The sequence below is a fragment of the Rhipicephalus sanguineus genome, chromosome 4 (genome assembly GCF_013339695.2).
Source record: "Rhipicephalus sanguineus isolate Rsan-2018 chromosome 4, BIME_Rsan_1.4, whole genome shotgun sequence".
NCBI classification, from domain to species: domain Eukaryota; kingdom Metazoa; phylum Arthropoda; class Arachnida; order Ixodida; family Ixodidae; genus Rhipicephalus; species Rhipicephalus sanguineus.
In genome coordinates, this window is record NC_051179.1 from 128,740,828 (window position 1) to 128,759,843 (window position 19,016).

At 46.1% G+C, this 19,016-nt stretch overlaps 2 protein-coding genes across 8 annotated transcripts in view; one reads left to right on the forward strand and one right to left on the reverse strand.

The window, feature by feature from the left end:
* LOC119390677 (gastrula zinc finger protein XlCGF57.1) overlaps positions 1-19,016 on the forward strand; it is a 963,551-nt gene that overhangs the window by 767,572 nt on the left and 176,963 nt on the right. The window lies entirely within an intron of this gene.
* On the reverse strand, positions 10,294-11,141 carry LOC125758196 (uncharacterized). Its single transcript, XM_049415147.1, has 3 exons — positions 10,997-11,141; positions 10,838-10,909; positions 10,294-10,754 (listed from the first exon to the last, which is right to left on the reverse strand). The coding sequence occupies exons 1-3, from the start codon at positions 11,034-11,036 to the stop codon at positions 10,378-10,380; spliced, it is 489 nt and encodes a 162-aa protein (XP_049271104.1). The 5' UTR covers positions 11,037-11,141; the 3' UTR covers positions 10,294-10,377.

A 19,016-nucleotide genomic window follows, 5' to 3' on the forward strand; every position in this document is an offset into this window, starting at 1 on the left:
GGAGATAGTGAAATGCATAAGCAAAGATATTAAAGAATTTGGTCATGATGCCGAGATAATCCTTCTAGGGGACATGAACGCTCACATTCATGACCTTGACGGATATTCAGACACCAATGGCAAGTTATTGCTAGATCTCTGCGAGCAACATAGTCTTGAGATAGTTAACGTGGGGCCTAAGTGTGAGGGGCAGATCACATGGGAAGTCGGAAACCGGCAATCGAGCATTGATTATTGTCTCATGACAGAAGGAACATATGACAAACTTAGAGAGATGAGAATAGACGAGGAAGGCATTAACAGCTTGGGTAGTGATCATAAACGCATAATATTACAAATGGGATATAAAACTGATAATAAGAACATAGAATCAAAGTTTGGCAGCTTGTACCTAAATGACAAACAAATAACAAATATAGCCGCAAGAGTCGAGGAAAAAGACGAACTACCAGGTAAAGACTGGAAGTATAGTGAGCTGCTACATATAATCACAAAAGAAATGGAAAAAGAGAAGAAAACGATTTGTTGGAAAGGAAAGAGAAAGCCAAAAAGTTGGTGGAACAAAGAAATCCGGGAGGCGATCGAGAAGCGACGTGAGGCATCACGGGAGCACAGACAAGCAAAAAAGGAGAAGCGGCCACAGGACGAAGTCAACCAAATATGGGAAATATATCTAGAGCAAAAATCCATTGTGCAGAAATTAGTCGAGGCAAAAATTAAAGGTGAAAGTGAGCGCTGGATGACAGAGATTCGCGAAAAGAAGGCCGCGCCTAGGATATTCTGGAGCCACCTAAGAGCGCTGGGTAGGAAGTCTGTCACAATGCAACAACATATGGTAGATGAAGGAGGAAATCAATTGGAAGGGTATGAAGCGCTAGGTTACATCCGAAAGATAACAGCCGATTCGTTTAAAAAGGTCGCCCAGGGGATTCCCCCAGTGAGTAAAAGTACGCAAAGGAGTGCAACCGACGAAGATGTAGTACTAGAGAATTTCAATTGGAAGAAAGCCGAAGGAAAAATTCCTAAGCGCACTACACCGGGCTTAGATGGGGTTCCCGTCAGCCTCATTAACGAACTCGGACATAACACTAAAGAAGCACTGCTGAAAGCCGTAGAAAAGTGCTTACAGGAGAGGGAAATACCAGACAGTTGGCGAAAAAGTAGAATGAACTTAATATATAAAGGCAGGGGAGAAAAGGATAACATTCGATCGTATAGACCGCTAACCATTACATCGGTGCTATACAGGTTGGCGATGCAGGCAGTAAAATTAAAAATAGAAGCGTGGGTGGAACAAAATGATATTTTGGGAGAACTTCAGAATGGATTTCGAATCGACAGGCGGTTAGACGATAATCTGTTTGTTCTTACTCAGTGTATAGAAATATCGAAAATAGAAAACAGGCCCTTATACATAGCTTATCTAGATATTACCGGGGCGTATGACAACGTTAATCAGGAAATTTTGTGGGATATACTGGAAGAAGTGGGCATAGGTGACGACTGTATACAGCTTTTGAGGGAAATATACCGAGAAAATACAGTTTGTATAGAATGGGAAGGAACAAGTAGCAAGGACAGCGTTGAAATTAGCAAGGGGCTGAGACAGGGATGTCCTTTGTCCCCGCTGTTATTCATGCTGTACATGGTGAGGATGGAAAAAGCGCTAGAAGGTAGCAACATTGGATTTAATTTGTCACACAAACAGGTCGGCACGATGGTTGAGCAGAAGCTTCCAGGTCTATTTTATGCTGATGATATTGTCTTATTTGCGGACAGTCAAGATGATATACAGCGACTGGCAGATATATGCGGAAGGGAATGTGAGGCTCTAGGACTAGAATTTAGTGCAACAAAATGTGGATTGATGGTATTCAATGATCACGAAGACCATGCGGTCTTTATACAGGGCCAAAAAATACCGAGGGTAAGCGAGTACAAGTACCTCGGAGTATGGGTAAATGAGGGGGATAGATATATGGAGGTACAAGAGAAAGCATCGGTAGCAAAGGGAAAGAGGAATGCTGCAATTATGAAGCACAGAGCTTTATGGGGATACAATAGGTACGAGGTGCTTCGAGGGCTGTGGAAGGGTGTGATGGTCCCGGGGCTTACATTTGGGAACTCAGTGGTGTGCATGAAGTCAGAGGTACAATCAGGAATGGATGTAAATCAAAGGACGGTGGGCCGCCTCGCGTTGGGCGCTCACGGGAAGACGACAAATGAGGCTGTAAAGGGTGATATGGGATGGACAGGCTTTGCAGTGCGGGAAGCTCAGAGCAAAATGAGATTCGAAGAGAGGCTGAGGAAAATGAAGAAGAGTAGATGGGCAGAGAAGGTTTTCAGGTATTTGTATAGAAAAAGTGTTGACACGCAGTGGAGAAAAAGAACTAGGAGGCTCACCAGTAAATATACGGCTAGCAGTGCGGGCGATATGGCAACAAGGAGCATTAAGCGGAAGGTCAGAGAGGCGGAGAGGACTTATTGGATGGCAGCGATGGAAAAGAAGCCGGCTCTGAGTAACTACCGAAAGGGAAAAAACGAAATAAGGAGGGAAAGGTTTTATGATAATTCAAGGGGAAGCGCTTTACTGTTTGAAGCAAGGTCGGGCTGCCTTAGAACGCGTAGTTATAAAGCGAGATTCAGTAACGAAGAAGAACAATGTACATGCTGCTGGGGGAACTAAGGAAACGATGGAACATGTACTGATTGAATGTGGCGATATTCACCCAGGTATACGTGTGGGCACGAGTCTACATGAAGCCTTGGGTTTTAGGGACAACAATGGAAAGCTGAACATGTCCGCGACAGAAATAAGTAAGAGACGGTTAGAGTATTGGTGGCAGAAAAGTAGAGATAAAGAACAAAAATAAATAATGGGGGAATCATAAGGTCATTCTGCCTTAAGAGGCAGAGAGATAGACCGTGAATTTGTATTTTTTGGTATAATAACATAGATTTAATCAATGTAGATAAGGTATTAGGCCAACATGAAACAAGGAAGCTTTTTTTTTTATTTTTCGAGCCTGGTGGCAGACATGTCACCGCCCCGTTACAAAGGGGACGCTCATAGCATCCATCCATCCATCCGTTGGAGGCCTATACTTGGTATTCGCGTGACGTCACGGCAGAGCAGGCTGGCGGCTGCAGCAGCGGAAAGGGCACGACCTGCGTTGGCCACTATGGTAGCGCCATATTTTTGGGGGGACGGTGCCAACGAGAACGGTGTTTCTGCAGCTCCGCGGCTGGTGATCTCTGCCTTTTCATTACTTTAAAAGAGTTGCAGTAAAGCACCATTGCTCTGCAACCATGAATGCGGGCCCCTCAGTAAAGTTGAGTTCGTACGCGCAGAATTTAGAGGCGAATGCGAAGAACCGCTACGTTAAGAAAGTGGAGCTTTGCGGTGGCGTCGATCCACTTTTGCTTACTTCGAAAGAAACGTCGTTCGATCTCGCGCTCGTGCGTAAAGTATAACTTTCGGACATCAAGGATTACATTGTGCACACGACGAGTTTCATCACCCACGAACAACTGAAGGCCAAAAAATCTCGAGTCGCATAATTACCTGACCAGCGGATTCGTGCAAAGAGCCCCAGCTGCAAAGACACGGCGATCAAAACATCGCGCGCACCAAGGTAAGACAATCTTTGACTAGGCTGACTGTATTTATGGATCGCATTGTAACGCTAACGGGTAGTGCTTGCCAATGTGTGTGACAGTGGTGTGATTAATGTTGGAAGTTTGCTTCGCTGCGCAGCGAGACCTCGTGAAACATTCACAAGTGTCTGCGGGAGGTCCTACATATTTTCGCTTCTGTACCGTTACACTACGACGCTACGCGAAAATTCCAGGAGTGCCTTTTTGCACAGCACAGTGTCAAGTAACACAGTTCTCTTCGGAGCTTAGGGAGAAGAAAAACGATACTAAAATAATTGCTTGTACACAGTGGCGTAAATCCCGGGGGGGTCAGGGGGGTCCTGACCCCCCCTGTGTTTAGACTGGGGGGGACCCCCTATGCAATGGTCCCCCCCTGAGATTTTGCATTCGAACATCTTCCATCTTGACTTGCTTGAAGTTTATTTTCACACGTGCCATTCAAAATCGCCCCAGAGTTCCAGCTCTCAGATACAACGAAAGAAATAAGCACAATTCAACAACTTACGATAATATTTTTACGACATCTTCCCTGCGATGTTCAAAGTCTGCAACCACATCCATAGCACCAATCACGAAAGCCGCTGCCATGCAGCGGCCGTTTATCCACGTGGTGACGTATCATTGCGCCTTCTAACTCGCTGAGAGCAACGAGATTCGTGAAGACATTTCTTCAGCACCGAGTCTGGGGCGAGAGAAATTGAGTAAGAGATATTCGGCCTTTGCTTGCAAATATCGCCACAAATGAGTCATCTTTTCACACCCAACTGAAACTGCACGCATTTTTCAGTACCCCTATTCATTCAGTCGCCCCCATATGTATACTTCCGGAGCCCCTGGCTGCGCGCGCGTTTTTGACGAACTTCTGGGCCCGATCCACCCGATCGTTCAAACTACAGTGTTCTAGAAGTGTTCGCAGCGTCACCTTAGAGTCACTTAGAGTCAGAGGTAGCATATGCAGTAACTCTACGTCACCTGAAACTTTCCGGCGGGTTGCAGGGCGCGGCTAGCTCGCGTTGCTGTTTTGCGCGCAAGAAAAGTCTGAATTACGGTGCGCAACACACGAAACTTCTTTTCATGCAAATTTCTGTGAGTTGTGAAATAAAGTGCTGTCGTTGTGACCGATTTACAGAGGGTGGGCGATATTTTAATAGGCTATGATGAATATGAATGCTCCTGCGTGTGGGGCGTTCAAGTTTTTTTTTTTTTGTACTGCTGGTCGATACGATTTTCAATGCCCTTTCGCCACTGTAGCGATCCTAGCGACTTCACTCCCGCCTTTCGAGCCCCACTATACCGGATATAAACAATGCCTCATTTTTTATTTATTTGCTTTCGCATGAACTGGTCTCTGCGACTAACCTACTTAATGCTGTTTTTTTTTTTCGCGAATCAATAATCGGCGGAATCACTTGGCTTTGTATTAAATGTATCCGCACGGTAATCTTAAATTTTTTTATTTGCAGACATAGATCATACAAGGTTACCAAAACTGGTTGGACTCGTAGGCTATATATATTGGTACGTGCGGGTCCAATGAAAAAAACAACAACCCATACATAGGTATTATGAGTACATAACAAGTAACATACATTACGTGCGTACATTTTTATTACACCGCAGAATTGCACCACGAAAATAACACTCGACAGCGTCACGTGCTGACAAACTAATTTTATTTACATGGAACCCTGCCTATGTATGCGCAAATGCTGGCCATATCACAATATGGATTAACAATGCATGCATGGTCACTCGTGATAAAACAATAAACTGCCGATGACAACCGTCGATCTAACTGGAGCATCTCAAAGGAGCGCAATCCCCGTGGGCCTCCCCCGCTACTTCAATCATCCCCCCTAAATCTCTTTTTTTTTTTGTACATCGATCTCTATCCAGCCCGTTTCATCTGGCAGTAGTTCTGTGCTTAGGACTTCGAGCGAAACAAGCAGCCAGAATTCTTTATCATTTTTTAGAAGTACCCTGACCGCTTTACCAAAGCACAAGTAAGGTTTTGCTGTCACCGCCCTCGTATTTTCTTGCTTTTATTGTTATCGCACTTGACTTTGCGCGGTCACTCTTAGCTTCGTTGCGTCCAGCTGTTTTTTGTTGTCAAACGCTGCACCAGAAATTTCTCTGCACGTACGCTGCATGCTCTATGTGCACGACCGCCGGAGACTGTAAAAAGCGCCTCCCTCCAGTCCAGATGCAGCGGCGGGCCGTCTTTGAGACAGTTGCAGTGTACGGATAGACACAGATGCCGCTCCTTCAGAAAAACAAGCATATATAAGTGCAGCAAAGCTGCTCGCGTGGTGCCGACAAAGGTCCTTCAAGCGAATGAATGGCGGGAACATGCGCTGCAGGGCATGCACGAATGGAAACAGTAGCTTCTACTACTTGGGTAAGCTTTAAAAAAGAATAAAATGCTCAACCCCCTTCTCCCTCCGTTTTTTTTTTTTTTGTGATCTCTTGTTGTGTCATTGTGGTGGCCCTCTCCCCGCCTCCAACCCCGCGTTTGTTGATACCCCCCCGGAATTACAGCGTAACCAGCGTAACCCCGACCAAGAGGATGCGCTTCACACCCCGCAAGAGAAGTTTTCAGGAGAAACTGGCGGCCAAGACCCCTGGCGGGCGCCCAAGCAATCGACGCGGAGAGGGCCGTGGAGGCGCGGCGCAGAGATACGGCAGTGAGCCCACTGCCCAATTCTAGTACACTGTAGTTCAAACGAAGACGCCTGTCCTCCGGTTTCACTTTGTGGCGGAAAAGCAGGGGGGCAAAACTTTCTTTAGTAGGTTGGACGACGACAGAGAATCAACACGTCCGCTTGGTTTGAACGCATCACGAAGACTGCTTTGTTTGTTCACTATTTACAGTGCTCTCTAGAGAGGGAAAATGAAAAGGAAAATAGAAATACAGAAACACAAGCACAGTCAAAAGATTTTCTCTGCACCCCGCACGTGCAACAAACTTGAAGAACAGAGGGAGAAAACACTTTCCCTGTGTTGGGTGACGCTCCCTGTGGCTTTCAGTGTTCTTTCACGGGGTGGGCGCGTGGGTCGTAAAACGACGAATGTCAAGGACGTTCTCCGCTCTTCCCGTACTCATCGTCGCCTTCAACCTCCTTGGTTGTAACCCCGAAAATGCGTCCCCCGGGTTGCCCCTCTTCCTCCTTTTCGCCGCGGGGTTTTCCAATTAAAACTGCTTCGAAGTGGGGGCTGCTTCCCAATATTCGACAAATACGACATCACTTGTCAGTCGTTCGGCTACGGTCCCTAGAATATACTGGACCGTAGTTCGGCAGTTTCAGCCTGCACGCGTCCACAGAAGTGCTGCCAGCACAGTAACCGGCCGCGCAACCTTCTTGGCGTAATGTGCTTGTGACTTTCAACTGGACTGGGAAGATGCCGCACAAGCGGCAGAGTTCGCTGAGCTCGTTCTTTCTGCCGAACTCCAGGCGACCTTCTTCGGAAGACAATGTCACCAAAAACACTGATGAGGTGAGCCTTTTATGTAATTGATCATTGATTATAATTTTGTTTTGTCGGGTACCCTTAGTGCAACATACAAGGATTTTTATTCTGATTAAAAAAGGGGGAAGTGACAGTTACTTGAATGCCGCCTTGAAAGCCCAAAATGGCTTGCAGTCATTAGACAGGAGGATAACTACCACGTTACGTTAAACAACTAACAGAAATATGCTAGATAACTTTTAAATCAATGGTTTCGTGAACTACGTTGCAACTAGCTTCAATGGAGCTATTATTAGGACTACCCTAATTCATACAATTCGCTAAAAAGCAAGGAATGTTTGGTGGTTTCATCCACCGGTTCCAGGATCACGCACCGAAGGAATTAATGCCATTTAGAAGAGTGATTTAGACGCTTCGGCCAACTCTTCATTACCTTAGAATAATAACAGAGAGACGAACTAGTGAGCCGCAAGCGGAGTTTGTGGTGTCTTGACTTCTCTCTTGTTTCCGTGCTTGCACGCCCAGTCATTTTAGCATGAATCGTCATCGCCTTGAAGTTGATAGAAGCGCACGCACAGCAGTGACATGTTATCAAGGCATTGAGTCCAGTGACGAGCTACCCGAAAACTCTTCTACGCACCATCTACATGGCTTTCCTAGCGCGGTTCTTGAATCACGCGAAGGAACCTCGAAACTTTGTAATGTTCAACCTCCCAGCTTTCCTGCAATATGCCAGCAGGCGAAAGTTTCCCCACGCACGATCTCCAGGCTGGTGGCTAACTTTCGGACAGTCTGTTTATTCATGAACAAAAGTGCTTACAATCAACGAACACGTAGCCGTCAGAATTTTTCGAAACGCTGCTGTAATAGCTGAGTTACACGTGTTTGATGATACAAAAAAGGCCCTCGCTCGTTTCTCTCTTTCCTTCGTTCATCAGCTCGTCTCTCCTCTCAACACATTCTCGACTGCTATGGAAAGAGAGGTCGCGCAGCTACGTGTAGCCGCGCGTCCTCTCACTCCATAGGGAAAGGGCGCGGCGCCGAGTCCTCACGCCACGAGCTGACGCGTTGTAACGCGTACGGGGGGTTAGGGCTTTAGAAACCATGCACCCTCGCAATGTGAAGGCTCAGAGTTGCGTATTTGCGAAGAAAAAAATATTAAAAAGCGCATACTTGAATCTCCCGTATATTAATGACACAAAACATCCCATGATGGCATGATGCCCTCTTCGTGTTTATTCGGACATCAAGCAGGAAGTGATGTAACACAGAGCGAACCGTCCAAGGGCGTCGCCCCATGGCTCCTTCAGTCAACCGCTCCCGCGGTGAGAAAGCAAGGAGAAGGCTTTATGTGTGTACCGGGCTCTAATTTTGTTGTGCAAACATAAGCTGCGCAACGAGTTCTGGATATCTGTAAAAATATTTTGTGTATGCACCTGATGAAAGGGACATGAAAGTGACTTCGGTCACCTCTAACTTTCTTTGTCATATGCTCTTTCGGAGAGAACGAGGCGAGGGGGAATAGTGTGGGGTCGAGTGTGGAACACTCTTTTTTCTTCCTTCTTGGCGTCACGTAGCACGTGATCTATATACGAGCAGGCAGCTGACCAATAATCCTAACACTCCTAAGTTTCCTGAAGTTTCAATCCACATATATACCCTATAAAGTGGACAGGGAGATTACCGCTGCCGTAGCGAAGTGGTAGAGCATCGGACGCGTTATTCGAAGGTCGCAGGTTCGGTCCCTGCCGGCGGCAAGTTATCTTTTCGTCCACTTTACTTTCTTCACATTTATATTCTAATTACTACAAATAACACCCCGTATACTATCCTGGGCATTGCTGTGTGTTAGTTCTCATTAATACCAATGTTTCGCCATACTAGTGAAGATGTCGCGAGGTGCTGTAAACTCAGATGAGCATTCACGCTTGCTTCAAAATCAAATTAAGATAACTGAAAGCTAACGTCCGCCAGTTATAAACGGCCAGAAGTACCCTTGCACGCATACAGACAATCAAACAATACAAACATCTCGAGGTTTCAATTTTGGTGTCAGTGGTAGATTCATCGAATACTCATCGGCTGTTTGGAACTGTGTTGTAGAAACTAGTTCAGAACGTTGTATGACTCATTCGTCGCGCAGTGCAGATCGTCAAGAGCATTGCAATAACGCGATATATGAATATTTGTGTTTTCTTTTTGTTTTATTGTAAAGTTTTCATTTTTGTGTAAAATAAAATGCACATTTCTAATAATCAAGATGGCTGCCATGCAAAGTCCGGGACCCCCCCTGTGGTTTTGATGGATTTACGCCACTGCTTGTACACGTCATTTCCCATCGCGCTGCTGCTTTAGAAAGTGACAGTGTAACTGCACTTTCCAGCGATTATCTTGCTGCGGCATCTTTTTCTTTTTGGTTTGCGAATACTCGTCACCTGCCTAAGTGCATTGCATTCTACAAATTGTCGCTGCCAGCGAGGTAGCGGATGTTGCATGTGTCCGCGCAAGTGTGCCTAGAATGGACTACATGCATGAAAGATGCTTGCTTGCGTTTTGCTTCTGTACTGTTGCGGTGATACCTACATTAGTTTCACTCATTGTTGATGCTGCAATTTGCCTTGCTTTGTGTGCGTTTAGGTGGCCTGTGTTTTCTGCGTGCGTAAAGCCAGCAGTTAAACGACTTCATCCTTTTGCAGGTTAACCACTCTCAGGCGATTTCACCTCAGCCACTAGAGCCATGGCTTCTAGTCAAGCAGGATGGCATGGTTAAAGCTGCGCATTGCACCTGTATGGCCGGTCTCGGTGAAGCCTGCTCGCACATTGGGACACTGCTCTTCTATTTAGAAGCAGCTTGTGTTGTGTTGCAGTGTTATCCCTACCTTCAGTGCTGCACATGTCTGGTCTTTTGGGAGGTTCTTGCTTTGACATGCGTGGCTTGGCATGTAATTTACATTACAAAAAACATGGTTGCTTAAGGCAAATGTAGGGGGCAAGATGAACTTTATTCCCAGCAGTTTCGTTTCTGTTGGCACAAACAGTGGATTTTTAGGAAGATTCCTGCTTCAACATAATGGGCACAGCACGTGCGTTATGTGCATGAGAAAACATATGGTCAATTAACGCAAGAAGGGATTCTAAGGACTTAAAAAAGCGCTTTTGAAAGACAAATTCAGGTAGAAAAATGAACTTTATTTCCTGCTTTTGTCCTTACTGCATCGGTGTCTGAAACTTCGTTCAGAGTTCGTACAAGTTTCAGAGGCAGAAATTACGGTCATTGAAGACCCCCGTCAATGCTTCTTCAATGGACGCCAGGTCCTGCAAGGCCACTCCCAATCGCAGCCTCATTAGTGTGAGTACAAATTCTTGGAATTTCGCAAGAGCATTGTTTGGGCTGCGTGGCACACTACTTTCGACAAGTGTGAACAGTGAAATCAGAACTGTGAAGCTTGGTAGGCCCGTGTAAAATTGCACACGGGTGTTGTCATGCTCCAAAGAAGCTTTCGACAGCCGAAGTGTGTCCAGAGAGCCCTTCACCTCCTGTAACTCGGTGCGTAGGACCTGGTTATCAGCTTCAAAACTCTTCAGAACACTGCCTGTGATGTCAGTTTGAGTTTCAGCATCCTTTAGCACTGAAAGAAATGTATAGGCAATACATTACTACGCATTTGCCAGTCAGGTGCAGAGTGCTTGAGATATTTGTCACATTACTTACATGAAGTGGTATTTACTGAAGCTTCAGCTGTCGAAGTGGTGGCTTGAACACCAGCTTCAGAAAACTTTACATCTGATAAAAAATGCAGGAATGTGACTCTTAGAATCCCTTGTGTTAAACACTTCCGGTTTGCTCCAACTGAACGAATGCAGTACTCACAATATGAGGCATCCACTACAACTCCAACTGGAGAACCCATTTCAGCTGAGGCCCTGCCTTCCTCGGGTGATTGCACAGATGGTGGGTCTGCAATGAGGTGTTGTCAATCATTGAAGTTATGTTCCTAAATTAAAGTACTCGGGCCGTTTGAACTGTGTAAACACAAATCACTCAATAAACGTCAGCAACAGTATCATCAGCATCTTGAGCTACGGTTGAAGCTGGTACTTGTTGCAGCATGGATTGACCTGCATTGAAGTGTTGTCATTGCTATTTCACAACCACCAATTTTGTGCTCACATAATGGGCCCACTACTCCAGAGAGAGGGAAGCACCAAATAGTTTACGCTGTAGGACTGTTGGATATATGACGCTGTTTACTGCAAGCAATAGGGTAGAGGATGAGCAAATAGTGAGGTTTTGTAATTTTTGTCAGAAAGACCAACCATGCAAAATTAAAAGTACACAACTTGCCACTGCCTGCTAGCTCAAAGACCATCGGGAACAATATAATTCCATTACAAGCACACTGTGATGTAAAATCCAGCCTGTATGAACAGCTTATCTAGGGCACTGACCTGAACCGCTGTTGAGTGCGCAATGTGGCTCATCAGCTTCCTTGTTATGTGCTGTAACAGGGCGTGCAAGTGGTGTGCCTGTATAGAATCAAGGTGCTATAAAGATGCTGAATGTCATTAAAGGAAATAGTCCCCATGTATGAATAAGCCATTGTACCCGTGACAGTTCTGCACACAGCGCTGTGCTGCACGTTCAACACATTTGAAGGCTGGAGAACTCTGCTATTGCCCTCTTGGATCTCCTTTGAGGTCGCAGCCCTCTTGCAACGTCGCTGGTGCCTGAAATAAAATGTAAAGCCTTTATGTGAAAATGTCTATGCTGTAATCCTTGGCACTACTTACAGTGATGGTTGGATCTCTGCAATTGTTTGCTATTTTCGACATTGCTGCCCCGAGTTCTCACGACATTGTAAGCTACAACCTGTCTGCTCTCTCCTGACACAACTAATCTCAAAACAACTTGTGTAAAATTGGTGCTCATCACTCGATGATTGCATAACATATGCTGCATAACTCTTGAGTTGTGTCACAAGCAACCTGAATAACAAACAGATAACCTTCAACAGAATAATGCAATACGTGCCAGTCTCTTAGACTTCTGCTGTTTGGAGTGCAACATAAAATGTGGCTGCCATCAACAAGACTGTATTCACTAGTACCCACTGAGGTCTCATTGTCTCATTAATATTTTCCTTGCATACACACTATTCACTTGCTTGGCAGTTTCGAAATCTTAAATTTGTTCTGCATTACCAGCACGGGCGGCACCAGGGTTTTTTGGCTGAGCGGCAGCCATGACAAGTGTGTCGTTTTGAGGGAGGTCAGAAGTAGCACATTCAAACATACCTTGCTTCAGATTTAGCAGCTGAGTTTCTGTCATACCCCAAGTGTAAGCTGGGTGCCCAGTCTGGGTTTGTAACGTCCATCAGGTAGGATGGCCTTCCTGCAAGTGTAAACAAGACTGTTTGCAAACACAAATTCGCAGAAAACTGGCAGATTTCTAACAAGCTACTCGCTGCGGTAGCAAGAAGTTCAGTCATTACTTGGAGTCGAGCCACAACTACACGAAAAGCAGCTTTTACGCAAATGAATTAGGCACTGTTCTAAGGGGTCGTGCGCAAGATAATTTGAAGCAACGGAATCGACAGCACAAGTGTCGCTCGTTTCCAGAACAATGATAGCCATTTCACAAAAACCAACAGGAATAATGTCTGGGCATTAGTTAATTTCTGGTGTTGGCCAACATCACTTTGAGCACGCCGCAGTGGGGGATTCTACAGTAGCTTGGGTTCATTAACCAAACACACGGGCACTTTTGCATTACAAAAACGTGAAAACGCTGCCGCTGTGACCGACAATCAATACCGCGAACTCGCGCTTAGAAGCGCGAGTACGCGGTATGAAGTCAGTTTGATTTAAAAGAAAAACAAAAGGTGAATGGGGGAACGTGACAGGGCAGCACCCTTTACTAATGTTCATTGCTCTCCCTCCACCTGCTATCGAAATTTAATGACAAGTGGCCCCAATCTGCCACTCTAAGCGCTACAGTAAACGGTAGGATATGTCCACGAACTGCATGACATGACAATTACATTACTGCGACGAGTTCGTGACATCTTCACGATACACGGTGACACAGGCACCAGCACTACGGGGAAAAGCAATGAGCACATAGCAAATTGATTCCGCAGCTCTTGTTTTCGGAGTGCACGCGTGCCTTTTTAAAGCAATGACGCTTACACAGCTATCTTTAAGCTCGCTACCTCAAACAAACCAACAAACGTTATGCTAACCAGGGGCGTAGCCAGAAATTTTTTTCGGGGGGGGGGGGTTCAACCATACTTTATGTTCGTGCGTGCGTTTGTATGTGTGCGTGTATATATACGCAAGCAAAACTGAAAAATTTCGGGGGGGGGGGGGCGTTGAACCCCCCCCCCCCCTTGGCTACGCCCCTGATGCTAACTACAAACGGTACAGCATTACTAGCGTCGACCAACCTATGCAAGCCCAGTCCATGATATTTATGTTGCGCTATATGTAGCAGAACGACAAAAAGGCACTCACCAGAAACGAAGTGCTCGCTGCAGACCTTGTAGTGAGTAGCGTTGGTATTAACGTAACCACGGTTGAGGCGACGAAACCATTCCGCCCGACGTTTCGTTGAGACCTCGAGGGTCTGGTTGCACTGCCGACGAACAACAGTCGGAACAGAAAAAAAACTGACTTTCGTCGTGTTTTCACCACAGTCAGCTTTCCGCCTTGACTCGTTGTTGCATCCCAACACAGCACAGTTAACCATATTTGGAATTATGTTGATGACGCCTGATTACAATGCCCGGTCAGCGCAGCTCTTACGCTTCACAGCAGCACGAAACGAAAGCACTCCCCCAAAAACATGGCGACAGGAAGCGGAAGTCTCACCGCGCCGGTTCGAGCGCTTCCCGTCATGCCGCACGAGAGCGCAGCGTTGCTTACACTACAGTGTCACTGTACTTACACGTACAGTGTTCTAGAAGTTTGTAGTGCGCTCACTGAGCGGCGGAGCGTGACGCACTTCATGTCGCCGCCGACAGGCGGCGCGGCTCCCAGCGTCACCTGAAACTTTCCGGCGGATTGCTGGGCGCGGCTAGCGCGCGTTGCTGTTTTGCGCGCAAGAAAAGTCAAAGTTACGGTGCGCAACACACGGAGCTTCTTTTGATGCTACTTTTCTGTGAGTTGTGAAATAAATTACTGTCGCTGTGACTGATTTACGAAGGGTGGGCAATGTTTTAAGCGGATATTGCATAGATGAATGCTCCAACACGTAGCCGCTGCAGTAACAGATAGGGCGCGTGTAGTTGAGCGGTTGAAGTTTTTTTTTTTTTTTGTCCTGCTAAGGGGGGGGGGGGGGGATCGATACGATTTTCAATGCCCTTTCGCCACTGTAACGATCATAGCAACTTCACTCTCGTCTTTCGAGTCCCACAACAACGCCTCACTTCTTTTTCTTTTTTTTATTCGCATATATGAGCTGGTCTTGTAATAGGAGAATCTGTTTCTGGGCCTGTTGGTATACATACTTGAAGAAACGAAAAAACCAGCTTACGGACGCTTACACAAGAAGAGAAGACACTCGCTGGATAGCAACAAGTTTAATGAAACCACATATAACGTTCCCTGATAAGCCAAGCGCGCATGCGTCGTACATAAAACACGTGTGATTCACAATAAGAGAGAATGACATGAGTAACCAAAGCAATCTCTTTCTTTGATAGTGACAGATACAGTAATGCATTTGTTCGAACCATATGTTTCCAGATTTGCGCTTCAATCGCTTCCCGTTCGTATTAATTGCGTGGTTCCCTTACCAATAATTTTATTGCGTGCCTTTCAGATCAGGAGAACAGCCGCACACCCGGCAATGAGCAGGCAGATTTGCTCCTCCTCCTGGCCCGATAGACGTCTGATCTGATTTTATTTACACGAACCCCTGCCCATGTATGCGCAAATACTTTCCATGATTAACAATGCAGAAATGGTCACGACCAATAAACAGCCGACGACGACGTTGATCTAACAGGCACTGGAGCATCCCAAAAGGAGCCCAATCCCTACGGGTCTCCCGCTTCCTAATGAGCTACTTCTCCCCTCTACATCTCCTTTTTCTGTACACGAGTATGCTTTTGCTGTCACCACCCTCCTGTTTTTTTTTGTTTTTTTTTTGTTACGGCACTTGACTACGCGGTCACTCCTAGCTTCGTTGGGTCCAGCTGTTCTTGTTGTCAAACGCTGCCCCAGCAATTTCTCTGCACGTACGCTGCATGCCCTGTGTGCACGACCGCCGGAGGCTGTAACGCGTCCCTCCCGTCCAGATGCAGCGGCGGACCGTCTTTGAGACGGTTGCAGTTTGCGGACAGACACAAATGCCGATCCTTCAGAAAAACAAGCATACGTAAGTGCAGCAAAGCGGCACGCGTGGTGCCGATCGACAAAGGTCCTTCAAACGAATGAATGGCGCGAATATGCGCTGCAGGGGCATCAGCTTAAAAGAAGAATAAAATGCTCGACCCCCTCCTTCCTCCATTTTTTTTGTGGTCTCTTTTTATGTGTCATTGTGGTGGCCCTCTTACCGCCTTCAACTCCGCGTTTGTTGATCCCCCCGGAACTACATCGTAACCAGCGTAACCCCGACCAGGGGACGCGCTTCGCACCCCGCAAGAGAAGTTTTCAGGAGAAACTGGCAGCAGCGCCCCTGGCGGGCGCCCAGGCTGTCGACGCGGAGAGGACCGCGGCGGCGCGGCGCAGGGATACGGCAGTGAGCCCACTGCCCCATTCTAGTACACTGTACTTACACGTGAATACCACCTATATAGTGTTCTAGAATGTTGGGTAGTGAGCCCACTCTCCGGGGAGAGGGTACGTTGCCGCGGCGCAAAAAATGTAAACGAGTTTTCGTTTTCCTGAGTGCCCGCGTGGCGGCGCTACCATCGTCAGCAATGGGAGCCTTCGCGCCTTCGCCCCCGCTGCTGTAGGGCTGCTGCTGTGTTTCGTCGTCGCTGCAGGTTTTCGGCCGAGCATTGCTTCGTCAATACGTTTCATTTTTCAGTTCCTGCAGTTGTGAATAATGTAGATTGGTAGCAAGACTTGTTGACGGGCTGCTTTTCATGTGAAGAACTCCATGCAGACAGCATTTTAGATGTGCTGACCATTGTGAAAGCAAGGCCTTGGCAAGAGGTTGGGTGCCCAAGCCATGCCTCAATGCTCTCTCAAAAAATAATCCAATTCTATGTTGTTACGCGACTTCGTTTTTACATTAAGGGGCTAAACACAGACAGAGCAGACAAACGCCAAAAAGCAAGGCACTTAAAGATAAGCCGCTGCTCTTAAATTTTTTTTCCTTGCTATAGAAGATTTTTTAAATTTTATTATTGTTCCTGCGTTTAGATTTTACAAGTGCAGGTTAAACTTGAAGTATGAATCTTCTCTGAATATTCTTTTTCTGTTTCACTGACCCAAATACAAGAAAACGCCAGATTTGAAAAACAAGCAAGATAGTATGTTGCCACTCGCCATGCATACTATAGCAATAAACCCTTGAATAAGTGCCAACTCTGCTTAATTCAATTGTGGCTTTGGTCCTTGGCGTACAATCAACAGTGCGATTAATATGATCTACCATAACATCAGTAGATCTGTATAAAAATACATGTGTTTGAATGGAAATGTGTCTATTATTTGTCATTTTTTTAGTATTTCTTCGGATTCAGTGTCTTTACTTATTGTGTGAACAATATGTGTTGAGTATTCATGTGCTTTTGTGAACTTTTTTAATTTATGCTATGCTAAGTATGCTATTGAAAATATTTAGCGCCTATTTGTGAGTATTTTTCTAGCATCTGTTTTAGGAGACATGCTTTTTGCCGCACACGCTGATAAGTACAAAATGGGGCAAGGCCCTCTTCAAGCTATTTCAGCTTTTTTCCATCTGTTTTCACTTTGAAAAAAAAAATGAAAGTGATTGATACGCATGGCTTTTGTAGTAAGGTCATTGTGCTGCCCCACCAAATAAACTTTTCACTTATTTCCGTGAACGATTGTTGTCTACATTTTTCCACACCTTCATTACAAATTCATTTTTCTAAATACAGGAGTGCGGACAAATAGTTCTGTAGAAAAGAGTGCAAATGAACCTTTTAGGCATATTATAGTGTCCGCAGAATTGCTAACTGAATTTTGCACTCAAGTGATAGCAGTGTTTGCATGCAATTTCTTACACAAATATAATTTCCAGCATGTGAGGGGTCTTCAAGAAGCAAAATCTGATTGCATGGTCTACCCTTACTTTCGGTCTTTTATTTCTTGGGCATGATTAGGATAGGTCTTTCCTGTTGTGCACTCCCAAACATTTTCTTGCACTTTTTAGGAGAATATATCAACTGAGAGTGCGTAAGGTGCTTAAGTTTGTAGTAATATTGTTTTATTTAGTGAGAGTATGACCTCACTAAAGAGACTACCGAGTACAAACGCTAGCACGAAAATATTAGTCTCTTTTATCTAAAGGCCAGGCACGTAGGCAAGGGGGGGGCCCGGGGGGCCCGGCCCCCCCCCCGAAATTTTTCCAGCCTTCTATATTCCCAGGCCACTATTTTTTTGTTTTTGCCATGGAAAGACTTTCTTTCGAACAATTAGGCCTTGCCCCCCCCCCCCCCCCCCGAAAAAAAATCCTGGCTACGTGCCTGCTAAAGGCAATCGATGTCAGTGCACGTTAAAGAACCCCAGGTGGTCGAAATTTCCGCAGTCCTCCACTACGGCGTGCTTCATAATCAAAGTGGTTCTGGCACGTAAAACCCCATAAATTAATTGATTATCTAAACGCAATAAAACTGCGAGATCTTTTTTTTTAAGCCAGAGCTCGCTACTGCAATACAAAACTGGCGGTTTACAGCATATATTGCATCCGGCGCCCGCTGATGACGCGCTCATGTTTAGCGATACTTCATGCGCCAGAACGACGGCCAAAGCAAGAATATGCTCACGCAAAAGAAAAAAAAGCAACGAAAATGGCTATGTACAGGGGTTGCACAAGAGTAGTTTGCGCTTGAAGCGCTGGCAAACTAACCTTCGCGCTGAGGGCAGCAACGCGTCGCTTACATTGCAGGTGGTGGTAGCGCCATCTACCAGGTGAGACATAAAGTGCGTCAGTGCACGGCCCCCAGTCAGCCCACTACCCCTTTCTGGGGCAGGCGTGCGTCCGTGCCAGCGTCTGTGGTGTGCCCGTGTCACTGGGGCGCACGTAACCCAAGAACTTTACACAGGAGCTTTACGGGAAAGCTGAAACTGTAGGGGCAAATTTAGCCGCCAAACTCCGCAAGTATGCTACACTTCAAAGCACATGTGTACCTTTCAGCCACGTGGTGGCCGAACAAACAAATAATAATAAAAAAAACCCAGGCGACGGTCACACAGGAAACAGTACAAAGCTGTAAGCCCTATTAAGCTTCAATCTAGTGGCTTATGTACTCATATAACTAAAAAAACAAGCTCGAATCATGCAAAAAAAAAAGCTTATCTGACGCTGTCATTCCGGAGCCCACGAAAAACACGTCCGTCCTCTAGCGAAACCCTCCAGCGAGGGTTCTGCCACGGCTATGATAGCCGTGGTTCTGCTGTCCGCCTCCAGCGAACAGGTTCGGCACAGCAGCGCCGCTGCTTGGCAGTTCACAGCAAGAGCCCATCGCTCCTCCCGTATATTCGCGTGGCGCTTTGGACACTCTTCAATTTAGGTCACTCAAGCTGCGGCCGCTATTGGCCGCTGACGGTCACATGGTCTACTGCACAAGTTTGAATTTTGTTTTCTGAAGCCAAGATGGCAGCGCCCACAAGACGTGAATTTGTTTACACGAAAGTTTGTTTACACTGAGCGTCCAGGACGCTCGTGATATGACTGTGTGCTGGTTTTCCGT